Source organism: Panicum virgatum, chromosome 3K (assembly GCF_016808335.1).
Source record: "Panicum virgatum strain AP13 chromosome 3K, P.virgatum_v5, whole genome shotgun sequence".
Taxonomy (NCBI): domain Eukaryota; kingdom Viridiplantae; phylum Streptophyta; class Magnoliopsida; order Poales; family Poaceae; genus Panicum; species Panicum virgatum.
In genome coordinates, this window is record NC_053138.1 from 36,180,826 (window position 1) to 36,205,925 (window position 25,100).

Consider the following 25,100-nt stretch of genomic DNA (forward strand, 5'->3'; position numbering starts at 1 on the left):
CTTCTTCATCCGCCAATGTAAGTGTTATTCCTCAAGATTCATTTAATCAATTCTTGGCGGCGTTCGAGTGTTCACAAAAGGTTAAGCAAGATATTTTATTTGAGCTTAGTAAATGCGTGGGACAATTTGATAAGGGTAAATCTATAGACATGTCTTATTCTACCAAAGATCTTACTCCCAATTTGAAAGCACCTTCATCTATGATTGGAGTGGAATATCGGATGCCACCAAATTATTTCGCTGGGTGGACACCACCGCCAAGCACAGTTCGGCCATTTGGGGCCGAACCGGTCAGACCGGTCCCACCGACCGATCAGACTGGTGCATTAGCGGCAGGAATGGTCAGACCGGTCAATCAGACCGGTTAGACTAGTGCCATAGTGCTGGCCTCGGCGTCCACTCCCGCACTCGCTCCAATTCTAAGTTCGGCTGCTCCTGGCCGAACAATAGATGAATTGGCGAATTTTGTACCTGTTGACGGCCATTATTTCACGTTCTGACTGTCAACTTCTCGGGAATAAATCGAGCTTTACACTATGTTCTATTCATATTTTATTTAATTCTAATAAGTTTCACAAGTTTTGGATGAGTTCTAATTTCAGGAGGATACATGACAAAAGTGGACAAAATTGGGCAAGATCCCAGGCCGACCGGCCTCTCGTAGACCGGTCGGCCTAGCATTTCCATGTACACTGCCACGTCTTCGATCCAGGAGCAATGTAACAAGTCCAAGTGCATCTGAGCCGAGGATTGGATGTCGGTTTGATTGTATGGACCGAAAGGATTGCACAAGGATCAAAGGGCCCACAATTCAGCGCAAAGCCACATCCAAGTCAACAATCCACCTCCCTGGAAGATCACAAGCATACAAGTGAAACGTCGGTGCAACGGAGGGCCGAGAGGAGCCAGAGGGAGGCCAGCCGGCCTCCCCTAGGCTGGCCAGCCTTGCACGTGCCCGCGTACACCTCAAGCAACTATCAACCACCTTTAGAAGAAAATCAGAGCCACTATCCAAAGGTCGGTGGCCACGTGGCCACATCCCCAGTCCGGCCGGCCTAGGGGAGGCCGGCCGGCCCCACTTGGCAGCCACTCAGGCTCTGGCTTCCCGTGGAAGACAAGCACACCGACTTCAACTGCTTACAACTGACGTCACGTGCTTCACCTGCTCAGAACGGACCTTGGAAGGCTATAAATAGAACCCCCATCCATCACTTGTAACACACGCCTTGGAGCTCATTTCTCTCTTAACTTTCTAGAGTAGGATTAGTAGTTTGGGAGTTAGAGTCTAGTCGAGCTTGCTCGGGATTCCAGAGTCCTCGGAAGTCTGGTATAGCTCTTGTATCTTTCTTTCGAATTTATCAATATAAGTTATCTTCTCTACTTTTCTGAGTTAGCTTTACTTTCCGCTTTCTTTTATCCTCTCGAGTCTGAGTGTTCAGCTCGAGCATGGAAGTTGTATCCTTTAGTTTAGACTAAGTTATCTCTCTGATAGTCGGTAACTTATCTTACGGGTTTTCTCGCACGGACTAGTGTATCTCAAGTTGGTGCTCTAGGTTGAGGGGGATTTCTCTTGAAGGCCTCGAGAGAAATCCTAGCACCGAGTGCAGACGTGGTGTCTGAGCTTAGTGTTTGCTAGGAAGTGTGTTCCACCCCATGGTACCATTGTAGTAGGCGGCAGGTGGTGACAGCCCTATCCGTCCCTCGTAGTCCACCACATTCGGGTGCTTTCATAGCAGTAGTGCCGACTGTCGTTGGACTCCCTTCTCATCCCATTCTGAGTCCTTTCCTGAGGCCGCCGAAGTAAGCTCTACCTTCCCGATGATTAGTTAGATAGTTAGTCTGATCTAGAGAGGCTAGCTCAATAGTTTAGAAGTGTATCAGGTATCTTATCTCGCTCGTTGTCCTCCCAGCCGCTACCTCTCTAAGGAATTGAGCCTCCGTGTGTCACTCGGTCATAGACTGGCCATTTATCTTATCTCTATATCTGGCTTACCCCTGTCTAGTTAGTCGGTCGATTAAGCTAGTACGGTTATCATTCAATTTACGATACTCTTTACCATAGTGCTTCCCTGAGGAAAAATACGATACCATGGAATACTCCATGGTGAAGTGCTATAGCGGTGATTCTATCTGCTTGCGAAATTAATATTCTTTTGGGGCATAAGAAACGCCAACAAGCATTTCTGACGCCGTTGCCAGAGAAGCAATTGGCTAAAGATATCGTAAATAGTTTGATAAACGTTACTAGTTTGTCACCGCTAATCTTAGCGGGCTTACCATTGGTCTCTCTATCTTTTTGATTGTTGTAGAACAGTGCATGACCGGTTTCGACCTACCAAGTAACTTCAATCCGAATCCAAAAAGAATCAGGAGAAATGTGAGACGCCGCGTCGTCCCACCTCAGAAAAGACTCACTTGGCCTATCATTTTGCCATCCACTTCAGCCTCATCACCCATGGCCCAGAAGACTCTCCGTCAGTTCTCGGCCCCATCCAGCAGCCACATTCCTACTGGATTGAACCAAGACCAAGCCGGCAATGATGGCTTTGAGCTGAAAAATGGACTGGTGAACATGGTTCAAGCAAGTCCGTTCTATGGAAAGGCATCCGAGGATGCCAATGCCCATCTCCAGAATTTCCTGGAGGTGAGTAACACCATCAAACCCAAGGGTACTATGATGGATGTCATCCGCCTTTGGCTATTCCCGTTCTCACTGCTCGGGAAGGCCAAGACGTGGTTTTACTCCAACAAAGAGGCTTTCAATACATGGGAAGCTTGTTCAAATGCATTTCTGGCAAAGTACTTCCCGGTGGACAAGACCAATGCCTTCCGGAATAGAATCTTCGGTATCCAGCAATTACCGGACGAGACCATCCTAGAGGCTTGGGAGCGTCTACAGGAATACATTCAAGCATGCCCGTACCACGGCATGGAGGAATGGCTGATCATTCAGAACTTCTTCCACGACCTGGATCAGCAAGCCAAGGACCATGTAGATGCAGCAGCGGGTGGCTCCTTTCTCTCTCTCGATGTTGCGGGCGTGAAGACATTGATCGACATGATAGCCTCCAATCAGAGTTGGAGAGGTGACAAGCAGCCAGCCCGTCCAAGAGGCATGCATCAGATCGACAGTGTCGATATGCTGGCTGCTAAGATGGACCTTCTCATGAAGAAACTGGAATCTCCGCACAAGGAGGTGAACCAGGTTTTGGAGTCTCGAATGACATGTGAAACATGTGGTGAGACTGGGCACTCGGGCATGTCGTGCCCCTAACTCAAGAGGACATGAACTTCGTTGGCACCAACAACAACAATCCCAACTCGAGATTCCGTCCTCAGCAAGGTTGGAACTCAAAGCCCAACCTCCCCTTCGGAAATCAGCAAGGTATGAACTTTAGTAATTTTTAGCCTTCATTAAAAGACCTAGTTTATGGCCAGAAGCAAATAAATGACAACATTAGCAAGAAGTTTCTCGCTAATGACAAGGTCCTGGAATCCTTGGCCTCACAACTAGAGGGCTTTAGTTCTGTTATCAAGAATTAGTTGAGCTTTAACAAGATGATAGAAACTCAGGTAGCTCAGCTAGCCTTATCCTTTCCTAACGCTAACACGGGGAAACTGCCCGAGCAACCGGAAGTTCCCTCAAAAGAGAACGTTAATGCGGTGACTACACGTGGTGGTAAGTCCACACGAGAGCCACCTTTTCCACAGGATGTAGGACCCCGGCGGAAAGCCGTATCCGCCGGCCATGCCGATGCTGAAGAAGAAGAGTAGGAGGAGGCTGTCGACTCCAACACCATTGCAGCCCAGGGAGACCCCGTGGAACCCCCTAGAACTTCACGGGATTACCACGACACAACTGCCTTACCGCTTCCGGAGCGGATAAGGAAGCCGATGGCCGACGAACAATTCGGCAAGTTCGTCGAGGTAATAAAGAAGCTATATGTCAATATACTGCTTCTTGACGCTATGTAGGTGCCTACGTATGCCAAGTATATCAAGGATATTCTTGGAAACAAGAGAGCGCCGCCCACCACCGAGGTCGTACAGTTAACAGAAGAGTGTAGCGCCACTGTACTCAATCCTCTCCTGGTGAAGAAGAAGGACCCAGGCTGCCCAACCATCACATGCTCAATCGGGACTCAGCATTTCTCAAACGCTCTATGCGACTTGGGAGCAAGCGTCAGCGTCATGCCCAAGGTAGTCTATGACCGCCTTAATCATCATGCGCTTGCCCCTACTGCTATGTGGTTGCAGCTAGCGGACCAATCGGTTTGCTACCCCGCGGGAGTAGCAGAGAATATTCCGGTGAAAATCCGAAATTTCCATATTCCCGTAGACTTCATCGTCCTCGACATGGAAGTTGACACCAAGACACCTCTCATTCTTGGGAGGCCATTCTTGAGTTCCACAAATGCAAGTATTGATGTGGGAGCCGGAGAAATTCAGCTCAACATCAATGGTCAGAAGGAGACGTTCGCCTTCAAGCCGAAGGTCGAACAATGTTCTCAAGTTAAGGCAATCAACCGGAAAAAGAAATCCAAGAAAGAGCCGGAGAAGCCATCCACCCCACCTATCGAAGCCCTCATTGAGTACGTAGAAAGTCTACGGATTCAAGAGGAGGCGAAGCAAATTAAGCTTCACAACTACAGAAATGCGAGACGAAGGATCCAACGTAAGAAATTTCTGGAATCGGAAAAGAAAGAGGTCGAATCAAAACCCACACCCAAGAAGGTGTGGCGGAAGAAAGGGCCATCGCTAGGAACTCCACCCAGCGACGACAAACGAACCAAAGAGAAGGAGAGTCCAGCTCCGGACTCAAAACCCGAGCTCGCACCATGAGGTTCATGGTATGTATCCATCATCACATTGCATATAGGATAGTTTAATTTTCCTTGCATAAATTTTACTCTATCTCTTCATAAGAATATTTATTTTCGAACCAAAACATGTTTGATTTCTGAAAATCTGCATTCAAAAGAACTTCACAAACAATTTTGAAAAAATTTGGCCACATGTCAGGCCGGCCGGTCCCACCTAGGCCAGCCGGCCCCAGTTTGTTTCATCTGGCCAGGAGCTGCAGGGATAGGGGAGCATTGCTTGCACATGGAGCAAGGGACAAAGCGCAGCACACTGAACGTGCAGGTTCAGGGCGACCGGCCCCATGGAGGCCGCCCGGCTATCCTCCTCCGCTCGCGTCCCGTCACCACCGAAAGGAGCATTACCATCTGCAAGTCTATGAAGTAGAGCATCGGCGTGGCTCGTTTTGCACCGAGGGGGAGCCAACCGGCCTACCCTAGGCCGGCCAGCCTGGCCCCTGCGCTGCTCTATAAAACTCGATGATGGCGACGCTCCTCAGCGCACCAGAAGCTCAGGTTCACGTGCCTCAGCCCGAGCTCGTCCATCTCCTCTCCCTTCCTTGAGTTTCTTTGCTTAATTAAGCTCTTTTGAGTTAATCAAGTAAAGAATTCAAGTGCTAGCTCAACCAAAAACAAATAAATTCAGTAGTGTTTAGTGAAGTTCATAAATTTGAAAAACACCAAAAATATTTACCTCAAATAAAGTCATGGAACACTGAGCGACAAACGTTGTGGTGGTTTAATGCCCCGCAAGAACGACTAACCTTCCTCTTAATTGTCATATCCTTCGGGTATTGTGTGCTAACATTTTGCAGGAACCATGTTCGAGAAGGCCAAAGAAAAGATCAAGAGGACGTTCTCGAAGAGCTCAAGGAGTCCACGGAGTTCATCTTCCTTGCGGTTTACTATGTCGGTCTACTCCGGTCGCCATACAAATGTGTCCTGGGAGGAAGAGGAACCTCCAGCAGTCCCGAAGCCCCGTCTTCACATCAAGGTTCTGACGATGGTCGAGCAGATCGCCGTCAAGAACGATTATGAACGGGAGGCCCTGGAGCTATTGAAGAAGCAGAATTTTGGCCATGCCAAGAGGTTCGAATCTTGCTTCCTCATGAAGACAGGACTCAAGTAGGACATGAACAACTCCCTCACTGTCGTCGGATGGGAGAACTTCACCGACATCGTTGAGCCAGGTTCACAACTCTTAACCATGGAGTTTCTGATTTCTCTTGCCGTTGAAGAAACCGGTGCTGAAACTAAAGTTTACTTCTGTCTCTTTAATGAACAATTTGAAATGAAACTAAAATACTTTAGCATCGCGTTGGGCTTTCATAAAAGATGCATCCTTGACCCCAACAAGCTTGCTAAGAAACATCGTTATGACCGAAACGCATGGTGGAGTGCGATATCAAATGAACCTGTGAGTAGCAAAAACAGCATAGTCTCCATCCATAATCCTACCCTGAGATTCCAAGCCAAGTGGCTCGACATGGTCGTGCACCCTCGTGCAGACCTTCGCCTCTGCAGCTTGCCCGAGCTATAGTACTTGTACGCCATGGCAAAGCAAATCTGCTGCTCTCAAATCAGAACCATGCTCGCTCACTGGCAGAAGATGATCTCAGGCAAAAGCCCCATCGATATGACCTCTCTGGTCACTTGCATTGCGAGGTGCATCGGTGTGATGGATAATGCCGAGGTCACTTTCATGCCAGAGACCGAGGCATTCAGGTACGTGGTTGGCCTTGAGCACTTCGTGCAGGGACACATGATGCGCGAAGGGCCCGGGAACTCTATCTTTATGTGTTACCCCAGGTATGATAGGGAGATCGAGCTTCCATGCCCGAGACTCTCTCTACGCGGTGAAAAGTCTAACCTTGCAGATGGAGAAGAAAGAGCCCGCGCGACGAAGTGTTGCAGGTCCACAGACGAGAAGCAAAACCCGGCTGGACCAACAAGCCGGAGTAGGGCCATCACGTCAAGCACCCCCAGTCCCCACTACTGCGCAGCCCGGACTGTCTACTCAGAACATGAGCTTCAAGCAAGCTTATGGATACTATGCCTATGGCGGCCCTAGCTCGTTCCAGGCCGGCAGCAGTGGGTATGCCGGTGATCAGGGACCCTAGTACCCCCCAGGTATGCATTCATCTTATGGTCCACAGATAGGTCCTTCGGCATCAGCACGCTTCAACTATGAGGACCCGATCATGCGGAGCATCTCCAACCTCTCATGCCAGATCACCACACTTAGCACACACCAGCAGCAGATGCAGGACACCATAGCACACAATGCCGAGATGACTCAGTGTTGACGCTCCTTAGTGCCCCAATTTATGTACCGCAAGCGCACGGATTGTGGTAGCTTTTCCCTTAGAGTACTCCCCCAAGGTTTATCAATCCGTGGATCGACAAAGAACTACCTAAGGTTTTTCATCTAATCTAACAGATCTATCCTAACATGAAGCATGAATTGCACATATAGAGTAACCTTTAATAGATATGAGTGTTGTGTAAAGGTTGATCTCATCCATGAACATAGGCGTAACCATAGCAAAACCAAAGACATGACTAGGCCTATTGTCATCTAGTTGTAGTTCAAGCTAACGAGCAAATAAATCATGCATCTCAATCAATGGCATCTTTAAATCAAAACCTCCAATCCAACCCCTCGGGAACCCCCCTACTCAGGCCACGCCCTGTCACGATGCTCCCTTTGGACAAAAGCACCCCGAAGCATGCTAGACGTGTCGAACCCCCTTGGGTAGATCCGGTATGAACTCCTAGCCACCATAGCTACAAGAACACCCCATGCAATCTATCTCGAGAATAGATCTAGGAATAAGCGCACCCAAGGCAAGAACGAAATAAAAAATGAGAGACATGATCGCTAATAGATTCAGAAGACATGATTATCATTACTCACATAATAGATGTGTTTGGATCATCACCGCCGTGTGCACACCATCGATGAATCCAACTAGCTCCTAAACTCCGCCGTGGCACAACCACGCAGGGAGGCCATGGCGGCCAGGGGCGGCCTAAGCCATCTCCTAGACAACTTCAAAGACTTGCGGCTGCTGTCGTCTCCCTCTGGTCTTGGCCCTAGGTTTTCATCAAGTTCTGGGAGGATGGATGCCGTGAGTTGAATAAGGTGCGAGCTATTTATGAGCCGAGGAAGCCACCGGTTGAAGGGGAGGCCGAACCACCTCGGAAACGGGCTAGGCCAGCTGGCTCATGGGCCTAGGCTGGCCGGCCTACCCTCTTTCGGGCCCGCCTCGGTCTCATCTTTCGCGTGTAGACTCCTCGTATCTTCTAGAGTTTATGTCCTTCACGATTGCACCCCTTTGGACGTCGTTATCTTGGAGATATCTTCGAGGAAAGGATAGGATAGGGAATCCTTCCTTAAATCTTCATTTGCTTTGCTTAATCCTGAAGTATCTTGATCTCATCTTCGTGGGCTTGGTCCTTTGGGCTCTCTTGGAGGATGGATGTGCATGAATGGACTTCGAATCAACATGGGCTTTGGTCCTTCTTTGGGCTTTGGCCTTCGTCTTTCTCCGTGTTAGCGCTCGATCACGGGCCTCGTCATTTCATGCTCCAAAATAGGCCAAAAACCTGCAAAAACGAAGTTCCTCCAAAATATATGTGCAAATGTGAAAATAACCATTAATTAGGCCGGGGTTAGGACGGTTAGTGATTTTGATATTAAATTCATGCCATTATCAAGGATAAACAAGGGATAAAATGGGTACTTAAGGAGCGCCAACATTCCCCCCATGCTTAAACCTTGCTCGTCCTTGAGTAAGTCCAGGAGCTTTGCTTATAAAGAAATCAGTGTTGCCCCTCAATGTCCTCTCTGCACTTAGTCATATATAACAAGACATATTGCTCTCTCAAGTATTTAGCATTTAAGTTCATGTTGTGACCGGCTACTTTTTCATTATGAAAGATAGACTAGCAATTAAAGAACAAGCCACAATAATAAATAAATGCAATGCTCTCAAACTTAAGCGAACTTCAAACCTTTACCTTGTTTCATCGTGAAAAGTTTTCAAAAGAATGCATATCAAACATAAGTGAGGTTCTCTTGCAAAAGATCATGGAAACACTCATCTCATCAAGTCGCTCAAGCCTACATTAGATTGTCTTCAAGCTATTCTACTCATATATAAAAGTGGAAGGCTTATGTGGAGCTTGGTATGTAAAAACAATCCTAGCAAAACATTATACTTGAAATATTATCAAACTAAGAGAGAGATCTAATGGAATTACCGAGACTAGTCAAAAAGGCCATTGGAAAATAATGTTGGAGAGGGAGAAAGATGAAACACACACATTTAGATAGGTGGACATGTGCACATGGTTGGAAGATTTGAGTATGGAATAATTCTTCAAAGTAACTTGGAAAATTAATGAAGCCAAAAAGAGCTAAGGAGCATTTTATTCTTCTCTTTTTTCTTTCATTTTTCTATTTTTCTCTTTCTTTCTTTTTTTCTTTCTTTTTGCTCCTTAGAACTTTTGATAACATAGAATACTTACCAAGCCATCCCCCCATGCTTGAACGAATGCTCGTCCTCGAGAATGAATAGTGGGAGAACCAACTAGATAGGGTAAGTATCTCAAATTCACCTTCTTCTTTGTAGAACAGCTTGAATCTCCGAGGAGCCTTGTCTCCCAAAACTTTTCTTTATATGGTGCCCTTGATTCTTTTGATTCCGTCGAAAAGATAATCCATACTCAAATTGGGTTGTGGTCAAGGAGGTAATCACAAAAAGATATTTTTGGTTTAGGGTGGATATCCAGCGAGGTTTGCAAAATTCCCGAAGTAGAAACTCACAATGCATGGATAAATAGGCTAGCAAAAAGAAGGTTACACAAAAAAAACAAAATGACCAGCTTCTTAGTCTCATACCAAAGAAATCAATCTTAATCCAACTCATCAAAATATAAGTTTGCAATCTAAAGGTTTCATCATGAAAGAATATGTATGTATAGGCTTGGGTAGGTAGAACTTTGCAAGAGATTCACAAATGTAGATAGCATAGGAATTAAGTTTTCAAATTAAACAACACAAGGTGTAAGGTCATCGGTGGACATAAAATATGTGGGTCTAGAATTTAGTCATTTAACCTCCACAAATAAAAGAGCCGGTATTTAATCATTTTAATTCCATTTAATTGAGAGCAAATGGTCAAGTCATATACAACATAGCGTAGGTAAAACAAGGCAGCAACTTTCATCATTTTTCCATAATCAAAAGGCATTGCCAAAATGTATCAATGTGGTGAGCACAAATTATGGTGATCCTACACTTATTGAAAACAAAAACAAAACTAGGTTGTCCTCCTAGAAGCCATGTGATAGGTTGAGAGATATATACAAAGGTTGCATCTATGGTTGAAGGCATATATGTACAAGCATTTAGAAAAAGAGAGAGTTGAGGAAGAATTACCGTCCTTCTCGATGCTCGTAATGAAGTGTAGCGCGGCCTCCCCCATACTTAAGCATTGTGCTAAGCATGGAAGAAGAATCATAAGCATCTTGTGGTAACCATGATTATCTTACTCCATGAGATCTTTCTTTCTTGTCCACGAAATCCTCCCCCATGCTTAGCATGATGCTAGGCGTGGAAGGAGAAGATGGACCATCATGCAATTCTTGAAGTCCTTCCCTCATGTGTATGAATATCATCTTCAATGTGTCTTCACCTTTATTGCCTCAATTTCCTTCAACTTCTTCTTGTACTAAGTCATGGTCCCAATCATTGTTTCACATCGTCGTCGCCTTCTTCAATTCCTCGTTGTCCCATTGCTGCCTCATCTTCACAAATTTTTCTTTCAATTTTCAGAACAGAACATGTACTGAAACATTGCTCCATTACGAAGTGCACGAATTTTCCTTTCCAACGAGTCCTCATTCGCCCAAAATTGATTCCGAACAAGAGAGTTATGTCCATTTCATCCCAGCGCTGCAATCTGCCCCGACGAATTTCAGAACGCGCAACATCCAATGTTCTTGCCATATCTCCTTGTACGGGTCTTCAAATTCATTGATCTTGGATGCGTTGGAACGGGAATTTCATGGATCTTCTTAATATCAACTTTTTATTCCTTGTACATCTCTGTCCATGTGCAAAATTTGATGAAAAGAGCGGGGCTTGCTCTCGAACTTTGGAGATGTTGACGAATTTGATTTCTTCTTTGATCACGAATTCATGGGAACGCTCTGTCATGCCTGCAAAATAATCAAGTGCACACACTACCCCCGGGGTGACAGTCGAGAGTAGAGACAAATGCCAACAAACCAACCATCCCTAAAATCTCAACTTGTGGGATAGCTAGCTTAGCGAAATCTGATGAGTGTACGTGTGTGCAAGTGTAAATGCAGATGAAAAGGAAGATATATAAACAATGATAATGTTTACACCAAGTTCTAAACACCATGTTTACAACTAGGTTGCTTAATTTTCTATATAGCCATAAAGATATAACCGAGGTCAAAACACTATGTTCATTTCAAGGTTAAAAATTCTTCACGACGCAAGAAAGGTAAAGCACATTGCAAAGCTTATAAATCAACCTAAAGCAATATGAGAACAAAATGGATTGCTATCTTGGTCAAAAGAGCTTAAAGATGGAGGTCCGCAAACAAATTTAGACACCACATTTACACAAGATTGCAAAAGGTAAATGCTATCATGATAAGCATTACATGGATAGAAAAGCATATATCAATAAGATTGAGATCAAGCTAGCAAAATGAGGGCATGAACAATGGAATGGATGCAAAGTACAAATGCAAAGTTAGCAAAAACAAGTGTTAGCAGGGTTGAAATGACCTTTCGATGTTGTTCCGCAACTAGCTTATTCAAAAACAATTGCTAAGAGTGACAAAAAGCCTCCGCGACACTTCATAAGAAGTGAGGCTTTTGTCAATGAAAAGGTTATTTATCGAAAGGACCAAGCAACCGAGCTAACAAGGTTTTAGAAGTAGGTTTATGGGTTTCCTATATTTTTTTGGCTTAAAACAAAATTTTTGAAGAGAGAGTGTTGGGTATAGAAATTCTATCTAAGGTGGTTTTTAAAAAAACTAGAGAGAAACAAAAGTTAGATTTTTTTTTGAATGAAAAACATAACCTATGGTTTTAGGATTGCTCTATGAGTGGTTTTCCTAAGGGTTTTAGGATCTCAAAAGCGAAGCTAGTCAATGTTTTTAGAAAAAGTTTTTTTTTTAATTGCAACATGCAATGCAATGCAAGGGTGAGACGAACAACATGGTATGCAATGCAACACGAGGTGGGTGAACAAAATGATATGACATGATGAGGTGGTCTAAAACAAAATAAAAGGTTAGCCTAAGTTAACTAGCCACAAGTTTAGAATCAAAGGGTGGTGCAATGCTTCATAAATCTCTCTAAAAAGACACAAAGAAAAAGACTCAAAACACTAATAGGCACACAAAAAGGTCTACAAGTTTCCCAAGATCAAATAACAAAGTGCTCCCTCAATAACATTTAGAATGAACAACATGAAGTTCTGGTTTTTGTTAGAGCAATGGTTCAATATTACTTGATATTCTGATTAAATAGTGCAATGTAGATAGTCATATTAATATATATATATAATAAAAGATCAGGTTGCCTCCCGCAAAGCGCTTCATTTAAAGTCACAGAGCTCGACTTTCTTACCTTCAAACTGATGCGAAGCCATGGTCCTTCATGCAAGAGGTGAAGGTGTTCTATGCAGCTCTTATTCCACTTCCCATGTTGGACATGATCAATCACGCTTAATGGAAAACTTGCCAAATCGTTTCTCACATCATCGTCACCTCCTTCTTTGTTGTCCTTCGTCGCTACCTTTATTTTCATGGATTTTCCTCTCTGTCCAGATTGGGAGTTGCCCCATCCAATTGATCCAATGCAAGGTGCACGAAATCTTCTTTCCAACAAGTCTTCATTTGCCCAAAACGCATTCCAATTGAGGGAGTTATGCCCATTTTTCCCCGTCACTGCAATCTGCCCCGTCCTGATTTTAGCACGTGCATCTCTGATGTTTGAGACATAGCTCCTCCCGTGGGTCTTCAATTGTATCGATCTTGGATGTGTTGAACCGGGGACTTGATGGAGATCCTGAATATTCAACTTTCTTTCATTGTAAATCTCTGGACTTGTGCACAAAATTGATGAGGCTTAGCGACGTCCGTTCTTGAAACTTGAAGATGTTGATGATGGTGTTCAAAATTTTGGGCACAGTTTTCGTCCTCATCATTTGAGTTTCATATCCTGCATGGTTAGTGAAATTTGGGGCTTCTCCCAACATGTGCTCTTTTAGGGTCATGAGCTTGACCAAGCGCAAAGCAAGATCGAAATTTGCAATTATTTGTAAACATATGCAACATAATCACATCCTCAATTAAATTTCATCAACAAGGCATGGTGTAATTAAATGCAGCATGTGTTTCTTGCATAGCGCGGAGCTCATTATTAGGCAGAGGTTCTTTAAGCATGAAACCAACATTCTCAAGAAACTCTAGCCTATCATCATGAAAAGAACAAGGCATAGAATTTAAACTTTCATTCCGACTATCGGTTCGAGCATGAGATTTTTAAAGATTATCAACAAAACCAATAGAAGCTTGAGAATTCAATGTATACCTTAGCCTCAGAGCTTTTTCATACTCATTGGAGTCGTGGTGCTTTGTGCGAGATGTCATCTTGATGCACTCTTTGTGGTCCGTCGTGGTTTGCTTTTCATGTCTCCATGTGTCGGATGTTGCGCTCTTGTAATCCGTCGTGGTTTGTTTGCAACATCTTCGTTTGTCGAAGGTCGACCGCTTGTGCCTTCAATTGCCAATGTCATTGGGGTTCTTCCTATGCTTCAAGCCTCTGAATTTTATCATGTACGCTTGATGAAAGCATCACCCAAGCTCCCCTTCATTGTTGTCATCGTCATCTTCTCTATCTTGTTCTCATCGCGTTGCTCCTGCCTCTTCTTCATGGAATCTCTCCTGTATACTCAACAGAACATATACCAAAATATAGATTTATTGAAATATTTATGAAATTACCTTTCCAACGAGTGGTCATTCATCTTAAACCAAGTCCAAACGAGGGAGTTATGCCCGTTTCACTTTTGGCGCTGCGTGCTGTCCAGAAATTTTCAGAGTGCACACCCTTCAATGTTTTGGCCATACCCGCTTGTAGGAATCTCCGATTGACTTGGTTCTTGATTCGTTGGAACGGGAACTTCGTGGACCTTTTGAATATCCAAAAATATGCTGCTATTTTCTTCTGAGGTCGATCTGGACATTGATGAGAACAATATCTTCTTGTGAATTCATCGGAAAATGGCAATGATCTCGATCATGTGGTCTTTGCAACGTAGTGTCATGCGGCCCTAGGCTTCAAGGTCATCACCATTGATTACCAGTAAATATCACGACTTCAATGATGTGTCTTCTCCATTGTTCTTGCTCTACCCAAGGTGTCGGGATTGGAAGATGCTCCTGTGCTTCGTGCTGATGATCCGAACGGTTTCCTTCCTCGATAGCATCACTCGATTAGAAGTATATCGAGCATCCCATTGGAGAAGATAGGTGGTGTCATGATTCTTCTAATCTTGTTGCCTCCAGCTTTGGTCCACTTCAAATCATCATCTTTTGCGTACACAGCCTTCCAATCATCCTTTGACATCATCATCACCTTCTTCATCGGTTGCTACTGCCTCTGTCTTCGTTGAATTCCCCTTCATCCTACAACTTTGGTATTCGAAATGCGCCCAAATTTTTACAGCAGATAGATAATTCATAACTTGCACTCTGTTCATCGAAATGCGCCCAAATTTTTACAGCAGATAGATAATTTATCATACTACAACTTTGGTATTCAACTCCAAAGCTGAATCGACAGTTAAGGTGGGCGAAAAATTCAATTTCTCCTGCTCTGTCCAGTCTGTTTTTCAGCAGGCCGAGGTATAATGTTCGGGCCATAAATTTTGACACACAGGTCTAAAAATGCTGAAATTTGGTGAGCACTTAGATCATGAAATTCCCAACCACTTTGGTATTCAACACACAGCCCAGAAATGCAAGGAAACATGGATAAAAATTCAGACAAGTTTCTGCAGCGATAGACTCCACTGCAATTAAACCATTACAACCATGCATCAAGTTCTTAGCTTCCGCCTAAACGATTAAGATACTTTTACATAGGAGTGGTACTCTTTGACAAAAGCGAGGTACTCAACTCTTAGTTAGCCTATTACATCACCATCCAAAGTTAGGCTACCCTACAGAGGAGTATGCGCGAACGACTACTTAAGACATCATCTAAAAGTCGTCCAGGTTGTTGACGGAGGACTCGCTCCTCACTGGAGAGTGAGCTCCCGGAAGTGGTGGCAGGGGCACTCCAGACATAGTGTCAAGTCCTGAGATACCCTGAACCTCCTGGGGCTCCTCCTCCATGGCCTCAGGCTGGGCCTGCTGAGCCTCCAACATCTCAATGTGATCAAAGGCAGCATTCAACTGAGCCTGCTGGGCGGTGAACTGCTGCTCCAGAAGTGCAAAGTCAGCATCCCTGTTGTCCAAGAGGACATCACGTTCCTCAATCAGACCCTCCAGTTCGCCAACATGGGCATCAAGATCCCTGATCTGCTCATTCTTAGCAATCACTATCTCATGGCTGGTCCGTGCAGAAGCAATGATCTGGGTCATGGCCTTGGCCTGTAAAGTCTGCAAGCGGTAGAGTGCATTCATGCACTTCACTGTCATGGAGATAGTCTCTGCAGCTCTGTTCTGCTGAAGGTACCCAGTGTGTCCGACCCGACTAAGCCAGTTAGGGTCATGGGGCTGCTCTGCTGGGAAGAGGCCAATAGGAGCTAGTGTGACAGCTGCGTAATTCTTCTCACAAAACTTGTTGAGTGCTGTCATGGCTGCAACTTCCCAAGTGTCAATCAGACGGTGTCCAACTACCTCTAGCTCCAAGGAAGCCCAGTGATCTGGAAAAGGGTGGGGAGCATGAGTCATGCGCACGCGACAGCGCGCAACTCCCATCTCATGGAACTCCTCGCCCACATAGCGCGGGGGACTGGGATATCCGGCATCGCGCATCACCTCCCAAAGAATGGAGGGAAAACCCTGCCAGTGTGTGCACTCGGAGTGTGCACGCCCATCCTCATCAAATATCAGGAGAGCAGGGGCAGCCATCTGTACAAAAGATGTACACAAGTGAGTGATGTCTAAAACAGATTTTAGGTAGTGCACAAAAACGAGTATAACTGAAAGCATGGAGCTCTAAAAATTCTCAAAATTTACAGGGACATTCCTTAGGTTGTTAGAAACAACTTTGCTAGTCAACTCAAGAGCTAGATCAGAGCCTAAGAAGGTCTTATCCTTATAGTTTGCTTTGCTGTCAGCCCAAAATTTTCAGTGACCAGAGAGCCAGTAAACTGAGTGCTGAGGACAAATTACTAAGCCTAAAATTACCAAATTTTTACAGAAACTTGGTAAGAAAATTTGGCACAAGTTTTGTGTTGAACACTTCTGCAGAAATTATTTCTAGGAAAGCCCAAAAATTCGTGCAACCCAAGTGCTCAAAGCTGACCGAAAAACTGGGTGTCAAAGTTTCTAATGTGCCCCAATATATACAAGTCGAAAAATTCCCAAATTTAAACAGCAACTAGTAGACAAGTTTTGGAGCAAAATTATCCACTAGCGCCTCTACAATTAAAGTCTTCTACTATGCCAAATAATTCATCTTCCACGATATAGCAGAAATGACAGATTTCTAGATAGACCTTAATTGAGAGAAGATGAACCGTGCTCACGTGCAAACCTTAACCTTACCGACTAACCCACATCTATTTTCAGTGGCCTTCGATTTTATGAGCATGATGCATGCACGACCTAATCGTCCTTCCAAAGAAAACAATTGCCAAATAGTTTTTGGGCTTACGGGGTTAGCACCGGTGGCAGGGCACAACTTACGTCTCTCCCTATATATATATATTTCTAGCCGAGTTCTAATCGTTATTAACTTACGTAATCGCGGTTAGTGTACCTGCAGAAAATTGACAGATATATATATATTCATTGAACCTTTCATGCCAGCACACATGAAAGCGTCCCCATACATTACCGCTCACTATAGAAGCGGCATCCATGCGTCCCACACTGCATGGACAGTGCTCATACGCTACCGAGGCGACGTATTCACGGTTTTTCTTTTACTCCCAATATAATCGACTCATGGTCGGTATATTGGCAGCAGCTCAAGTAGGCCACTGCTTGAGCACAGTGTTCGGTTCGCATCACCGACGGGAAGGTCAGACTCCCTCAGCTGACTGAGTATACTTTACTCCCAATATAGCCAACTAACAGTTGGTATATTGGCAGCACCTCAAGTAAGCCACTGCTTGAGGGCAGCGTTCGGCTCGCATCACCGACGGGAAGGTCAAACTCTCTCAGTTGACTAAGGATTCTTACCGTCTTACCTTGGCGTAGGTGCGTCGTCACATAATATAAAGTACTGAATTTAAAGTACAGAAAGTAATGTGCTGGAAGTCAGATATAAATAACCATAAGTTAGATAGCCACCTAAAACTCCCATAATATTCCCTAGGGCTTTACGTACTATACACAATCCTTAACGAACCAACGTATTTACCAAATGCGATTACGTGGCTAAGTTTTAAGTAAAACTTTTAAAAACTAGTCGCACTCTCGGGTGTGCGCTTTGTTCGGCTCTGATACCAGCTGTGGCAGTACCGCCCTAATTAATCCGGCTCAAGTGCGCTAACCATCATCTTAAAGACAATCCCGGCTAACACGCACTTCAAACGGAGTAATTTGGCAGTGCTGTCGGGTAAAGTCCCGAAGAATCCACCTAAGCGTCGATCGAACCCAAAGCTTACATGTAACCCACACGAAGGTGGGTCCAGAGAGTACAACATTTCACAAATATATTACATTACCGGGTCTTAACTTAATTATTACAACCCAAGTTCGAAGTCTTTGAAAGGTACTTGAAATTCGAAATGAAAGTAGTTCAGAGTTCATTGCAGCGGAAAAAAATAAAACGAGTTCTAGACGACGATACATGATGTCATGATGAAGCCCGTACATGACATCACTCGGCATAGCCATCGCTGGCCGGAGTCGTATCCCACTCCACCGACCAACCAGGGGGTAAGGTACACGGCCAAGTCAAGCTAGCAATCATGTCCTCAAAAGTATTACCTGAAACAAAAATTGAGCCACAAGCAAGGCTGAGTATACTAATACTCCGCAAGGCTTACCCGACTAGAATATAACTAACCCTCTAACTAGACATGCAAGGCTTTTGGCTTGAGGGGTTTGTCTTTGCCGAAAAGCAGTGAGTCCTTATTTTCCGATTTTAGCTTTCAAGTTCTATTATGATTAACCCTTCTACATTAGCATCTATCCTAAAGCATACATGGTGGAGAGCAATTATTTTTCATCAATCAACCAAAATTTCTCCTCATCATTGTTCCACTTCTTACTCTATGTGGCAAAAGGGTTAAGCAGTCTCAATATCCGTGAGAGACGGACGATTCGAATCGAATTTATTAACCTGGCCAGGCAGACCTAAACACACGCATGGGAAATGCAGTCCCCACGCGACTTTTCCCCTTTTTCCCCGGGCATGAAACAGGCCCACCGTCCTAGGGTGCCCTGCACCCGTGCGTGACCATAGACCAGACAGTGGGGAGTATGTTCCACGGCCGGTTCCATCAGGTACTTAAGCTTACCGATTACCATATTCTCGGCATGTGGTTAGTACGTTCAAACGCTTAACCACCACTACCACACACCGCGGCCTTATCCATTTTGACTAAACAGACGGGGTATCACCAGTACAACCACCCCGCCCGTAATCCTTATATTGCAGTGTGTAGTAAGCATTCAACTCCTATGAGCTCGCGAGTGACAGGCAATCACTCGACTTCTACCGAACCATTAGCCTAGCCAACTAGCGACCTACACATACTAGTGTTCAAGCATAGGTACCTAGGATCATGCAACTAAGGTTCCAAACAATTCCTGCAACTTAAATGCACAAATAAACAGGAATATAAATAGTGGCATAAACTCAAATAGGTAGAACATGCTCCGGGGCTTGCCTTCCTGAGCGTAGCTAGCTGTGGGCTCTTCCGAAACTCGGTTCGGGTCTTCAGTGACTTCAGTTAGGTTCACTTGAGCTTCACGCGGCTCACTCTCGGACTCCGGCACCAACTCGTACGTACCGTCAGGGAGAGTAGTCGAATCTATATGAAATGCATATGCGTGAGTTAATTTAGTGATACGATTTAATCAATTCTTCACTAAAGAGCCGAAATTCAACGCAACTCAAGATGATTTATAAAATATTCTGCTACATTGTTTGGGCAACCATTTATAGAGTAATAATCATTATACTGACTCCCTAAAGTAACTCGGATGGGTTGTCTCTTTTATCCCTATGCAGCAAAAGAAAGATTTTTCTTATTTATTGCTAGGTTAAGCATGTCCTTATCCTAAATAATGTTAAACATAGATTCTGGGGTTGAAATTTTTATGCAAGATACATCTCTGAGTAACTTGCCTACTGTGAAATTTTTAGCCCAATTCATGCAGCCTATTAATCACGAAAAATAAAATAAACAGCTACTGCTAGAAACAAAGATGAATTTTGCAGGTCAAAATATACAAGTACTGGTAATGAAATTTTAACTGAGTGTTTTATACATAAATATGAGCCTTCCATAAATTTTTCACAATTAAATAAGCATTTTACAGGGCATGAAAAATAGCACAAAGTAATGCTGCATGGATCGAAATTAAATTCTATAGGCTGTTATACTAAGTTCCAGAGCCTCATATTTTACCAGCATGGTTATGAACCCAATTTCATCCCCTAGAAAAATTATCAGATTTTTCTATGCAAATAAACTATTTTTCTTGATTTAGTGTAAACATCTATACTATTAATTAGTTGGACAGGTTCCACCCATCTAGAATTTCTCAAAATTTTTGTACAGCAACAAAACATCAAGTTAAGGGTACTGTAAAAGTTTGAGCTCAGTAAACCAAGTTAAACAGTAGGTACAAACAAACTATTTTAAACAAGGCATAAAGCGAGATTTAAATAAACTGATATCTAGGCATGTCAAAAGTCTATGAAACTTTTACACAAGGTTATACATCTAATATGTAACCTACCGACCAAAAATGGCTAGCAACTCATGCTTGTAACTTGAGATCTAATATAAAGTACATTTTCTTTGTATTTTAAATGAAATAAAAACCATTGAGCAAATGAAAAAGTCCATGTAACAAAAGTTGTAGGTCTCTTCTCAAAGATTCCAGAACAGTTGAGTTTGAATTTTTCTGATTTTTCTACGATTTTTAAACGAATTTACAAGTTTACTGGAAAAATTAGAAAACATAAACTCAGATTTGCAAAGGGATCCCTGGACTTCTCACAGAACCCCCTGGAAACCCAAAACTATTTGCGCAGGGGTCCCTGGCCGGAGTTGGGGACAGAGGCGGCGGCGGTGGGGGTTGTCCCGGCGAGGAGGGGCTCGCCGGCGGCTGGGATGGGGCCCAGGGGAGAGAGCTCACCGAGCTCTACCTAAGGATGGGTGATGCGGTCGACGGGGGCGGCCGGAGCAGGGTCGGCGGCGGCGCCCAGGGAGCGGCGGCGGCGGCTGCAGCGGACGACGGCGCTCCGGTGTGGGAGGAGGGGCAAGAGCCGGCCGGGGAGCTTCACGGCGCCATGAGGAAGCTAGCTCCGGGGTCGATTGGAGTCGGGGAAGGGCGGGGAAGGGGCTCCGCGGCGAGGGGGGTGCTCGACGGCGGCAATGGCGTGGGCGGCGGCGTTCCGCGGCACTGGGAGGCTCTGGGTGAAAATGGGCGGGCCTGGGAGTTGCCTGGGGGTGAATCGAAGCTAGCTGGGTGCTCGATAGGGGTGGAGGAGGGCTGAGCCGGGCTCTCCGCGAGAGCCGTGGCTTGGCGGCGGAAAATGGGGGCGCGGCGGCGCTGCGCGGTGGCGCGGCGGCGCTGGCCGTTCTGGGCGAAGGGGTGGGGCTTGGGCGTGGGGAATGGGGCGTGGGCGAGCGGGCACACGCGCGGCGCGAGCTAAAAGGGGGAGTGAGGGCGTGAGGAGGGGCTGGGCGCAGAAGAGGCAGCGGCGGCGGTGCGCGCGGCCTGGCGGTGGCGTGCTCGCCAGGCGGCCTTCAAGGCGGGTCAGGGCGCAGCAAGCGGGCCGGTGGCGTGGGTAGCGACGCAGTGAAGGCGAGGCGATGATGGCGGGGTGGCAGTGCGGGCGGCAGGTGCACGGCCGGCCCGTTTGGGCGCTACGGCGGCGAGGGCGGCGCGTCGCCGAGCGCTTGGCGCGGCGCGCGCGTCAACGGGCAGGGCGGTGCGAGGACGGCGTCCAGGCGCGTGCGCACTCGAGCGGGGAGGGGGTCAGCGGCGCGCGCCCAGGCAGCAGGGCAGCGAGCGGGAGCGTGCAGCGGCGCAGCGAGCGGCAGCGGCGCGCTGAGCGCTCGGGGCAGGGGAGGGTCAGCGAGGAAGAGAGAGAGAGGAGAGAGAGATGAGTGGAGAGAGAAATTTAAAAGCCCACGGTTTGACTTAGCAAAAACTCAAATTTTTCAATTGAAACTCAAAAATTTTTGAACACGAAAGTTGTTCAAAATTAAATTTCCTACAACTTTCCTTTCAGGCAAAACTTCATTTGAGCGATGGTTTGGAAGTTCAAAATTTGAATTCAAGTTTAATGATCCCGCTTGTTTTTCGGGGTTAATTCAAATTTTCATGTTAGAACTTGAAAAACTTTGAACACGAAAGTAGTTTGTTTTGTCCAACTCTACGACTTTTGTTTTGGGCAAGAGTTCATTTGAGCAAAAGTGTGAGGGTTGACTTTTTGGCGTGTTTAAACTGAATTTCGGCTTTGCAGTAATTGAGAAATTGGGGGAGGGTTTAACGTGTCATCGCATGTGAATTGCCTGTTTAATATAGTGTTAAACACCGGAGGTGTTACAGCCTACCCCCCTTAAAAGAATCTCGTCCCGAGATTCAGATAAGTAACTAAGCGAGGGAAAAGATGTACCTCCAGTTGAATTCAGAAAACCGGGGAAATTTTGATTTAGGTAGCTTTCAGTTTCCCAGGTAGCTTCCTCTTCGGTATGGTGACTCCATTGAATCTTGTACATTCCAACTGCTTTTCTTCGAGTAACCCTTTCCTTTTGATCAAGAACCTTGATAGGATACTCGACATAAGAGAGATCAGGTTCCACTAATATCTCTGTTTGTTCAATGATCTCGGTGGGGACTCGAATACACTTCTTGAGTTGAGAAACATGGAAAACATCATGTACTGCTGCTAGTCGAGGAGGAAGTCGTAGTCTATAGGCCACGGGTCCACAAACCTCAGTGATTTCATAAGGGCCAACATATCGTGGAGCTAATTTGCCCTTTACTCCGAATCTTTGTACACCCTTGGTTGGCGAGACGCGAAGATAGACATGATTACCCACTTCAAATTGCAAAGGGTCTCTCCTTTTATCAAAATAACTCTTTTGCCTAGACTGGGCGGCTTTTAAATTCTCTTGTATTACCCTCACCTTCTCTTCTGCCTCTGTTACGAGATCGGGTCCGAATACTACTCGTTCTCCGACTTGCGACCAGCTCAAAGGCGTACGACACCGTCGACCATATAAGGCCTCAAATGGTGCCATTTTCAAACTCTCTTGATAACTATTGTTGTATGAAAACTCCGCTAGAGCTAGACATTTGTCCCAACTCTTGTCATAATGGATGACACAAGCTCTTAACATGTCCTCCAGGATTTGGTTTACCCTCTCAGTTTGTCCATCAGTTTGTGGGTGATAAGCTGAGCTTCGAATTAATTTTGTCCCAAGAGATGCTTGTAACTGTTCCCAAAAGCGTGCAACGAACTGTGTTCCACGATCAGAAATGATTGTCTTGGGTACCCCATGCAAGCAAACAATGCGATCGAGATAGATCTCAGCATACTTCTTGGCAGTGTAAGTAGTATGTACTGGAATAAAATGTGCCGTCTTGGTGAGTCTATCCACGATAACCCAAATGGAATCATGCCTCTGGGATGTGTTGGGTAATCCAACAATGAAGTCCATACTTATATCTTCCCATTTCCACGATGGAATAGGTAGAGGTTGAAGCAAACCGGCTACTCTCAAGTGGCTGGCTTTTACTCTCTGGCAGGTGTCACATTCCGAGACATATTTAGCAATTTCCCTTTTCATCCTAGTCCACCAGAAATTCTGCCTAAGATCTTGATACATCTTGGTACTGCCCGGGTGAATAGAAAATTTGGAGAGATGTGCCTCGTCGAGAATTTGCTTCCGAAGATCATGATTTTTCGGAACAACTAAACGACTTTCGAACCATAGGACTCCCTTATGGTCCTGACGAAAACACTTATACTTCCTTTCTCCTTGAGAGAGTTTCTGTTTAATGATCCCAACACCCTTATCATGTAATTGGGCCATAATGATCTGATCATGAAGGGTTGGTTCAACTGAAATGTGATTTAAGGTACCTTGGGGAACCATTTCCAACTGGAGCTTCCTCATCTCATGACAGAGGGTTTCCGAATAGGATTCCACGGATAGGCAATGGCAATGAGCTTTGCGACTGAGTGCATCTGCTACAACATTAGCCTTGCCTGGGTGATAGTGCACCTCAAGATCATAGTCCTTGATTAATTCTAACCACCGTCTTTGTCTCATATTTAGATCAGCTTGAGTGAAGATATATTTGAGACTTTTGTGATCGGTGTAGATATTGCAATGAGCGCCCATAAGATAATGCCTCCATATCTTTAGAGCGTGAATGACAGCTGCTAATTCAAGGTCGTGAGTTGGATAATTCTGCTCATGAGGTCGAAGAGCTCGTGACGCATAAGCGATAACTCTATTGTCTTGCATGAGCACGCAACCAAGACCCGTACCCGACGCGTCACAATACACGTCAAAGGACTTGGTGTTATCGGGTTGAGCTAGGACAGGTGCAGTAGTCAACTGCTCCCTTAGGGTGTGGAAAGCCTTTTCACATTTTTCATCCCACACAAACTTTACCCCTTTCTTCAATAGTTCAGTCATTGGCTTAGCAATTCTGGAGAAATCTGGAATGAATCGGCGATAATATCCGGCTAAACCAAGGAAACTGCGAATCTGATGAACGGAGGTAGGAGGTTTCCAGTCCATCACTTCTTGCACTTTGCTAGGATCCACGGCTATGCCTTCGCTGGAAATAGTGTGGCCCAAGAATTTCACACTATCTAGCCAGAATTCACATTTGGAGAATTTAGCATAGAGCTGATGGTCCCGAAGACGTTGGAGAACAATGCGCAGGTGCTTAGCATGGTCTTCCTCATTCTTGGAATAAATAAGGATGTCATCAATGAAAACCACGACGAACTTGTCGAGCTCAGGCATGAATACCGAGTTCATGAGATACATGAAATAGGCAGGTGCATTTGTGAGACCAAAAGACATGACTAAATACTCATAGAGTCCATACCGTGTGGAGAATGCGGTTTTAGGAATATCACATGGACGAATTTTAATCTGATGATAGCCGGAGCGAAGATCAATCTTTGAGAAAATCCTAGCTCCAGCCAGTTGATCGAAGAGAACATCAATGCGGGGAAGGGGATATTTGTTTTTGATTGTCACCGCATTGAGAGGTCGGTAGTCCACACACAACCTCAAACTATCATCCTTTTTCTTTACAAAGAGGGCTGGACAACCCCAAGGTGATGCACTGGGGCGAATGAAGCCTTTGTCCAGAAGTTCTTGAAGTTGGATTTTTAACTCGGCCAACTCTTTAGGTGGCATTCTATATGGCCTCTTTGAGATAGGGGCAGTGCCTGGTTGTAGTTCAATAATAAACTCAATCTCTCTATCTGGTGGCATTCCTGGCAAGTCATCCGGGAATACATCGGCGTACTCGCATACCACAGGAATTTCTTCTAGGCTGGATGTGCTCAGGGTAAATGCACAAGAATTGACACACTCTCGGAAGGGTAAATAGAGAGTAGTGGTTCCATATTTTGGCGAATTTAATTCGACCGCCCTGGCGGGAATATCTATTATAACCCCATGCTGAGTCATCCAATTCATCCCCAAGATGATATCTATACCCTGAAGTGGTAGGAGTATAAGGTCGGTGTTGATGGTCAGGCTACCCAACTTGATTGGCACA

At 45.2% G+C, this 25,100-nt stretch overlaps 1 protein-coding gene across 1 annotated transcript; it reads left to right on the top strand.

Moving 5' to 3' along the window:
- Positions 1 to 2,677: 2,677 nt before the first annotated feature.
- On the top strand, positions 2,678 to 5,988 carry LOC120700885. The gene is made up of 3 exons (XM_039985087.1): positions 2,678 to 3,239; positions 4,340 to 4,675; positions 5,675 to 5,988. Exons 1-3 carry the CDS (start codon positions 2,678 to 2,680, stop codon positions 5,986 to 5,988), a joined length of 1,212 nt encoding a protein of 403 aa, XP_039841021.1.
- Positions 5,989 to 25,100: the final 19,112 nt, after the last annotated feature.

Coding starts and splice junctions, on each gene's coding strand:
- LOC120700885 (XM_039985087.1), top strand. CDS start 2,678: ATGGATGTCATCCGCCTTTGGCTATTCCCGTTCTCACTGCTCGGGAAG. Junction 3,240..4,339: donor AATGACATGTGAAACATGTG/GTGAGACTGGGC, acceptor ATATTCCCGTAG/ACTTCATCGTCCTCGACATG. Junction 4,676..5,674: donor TGCGAGACGAAGGATCCAAC/GTAAGAAATTTC, acceptor AACATTTTGCAG/GAACCATGTTCGAGAAGGCC.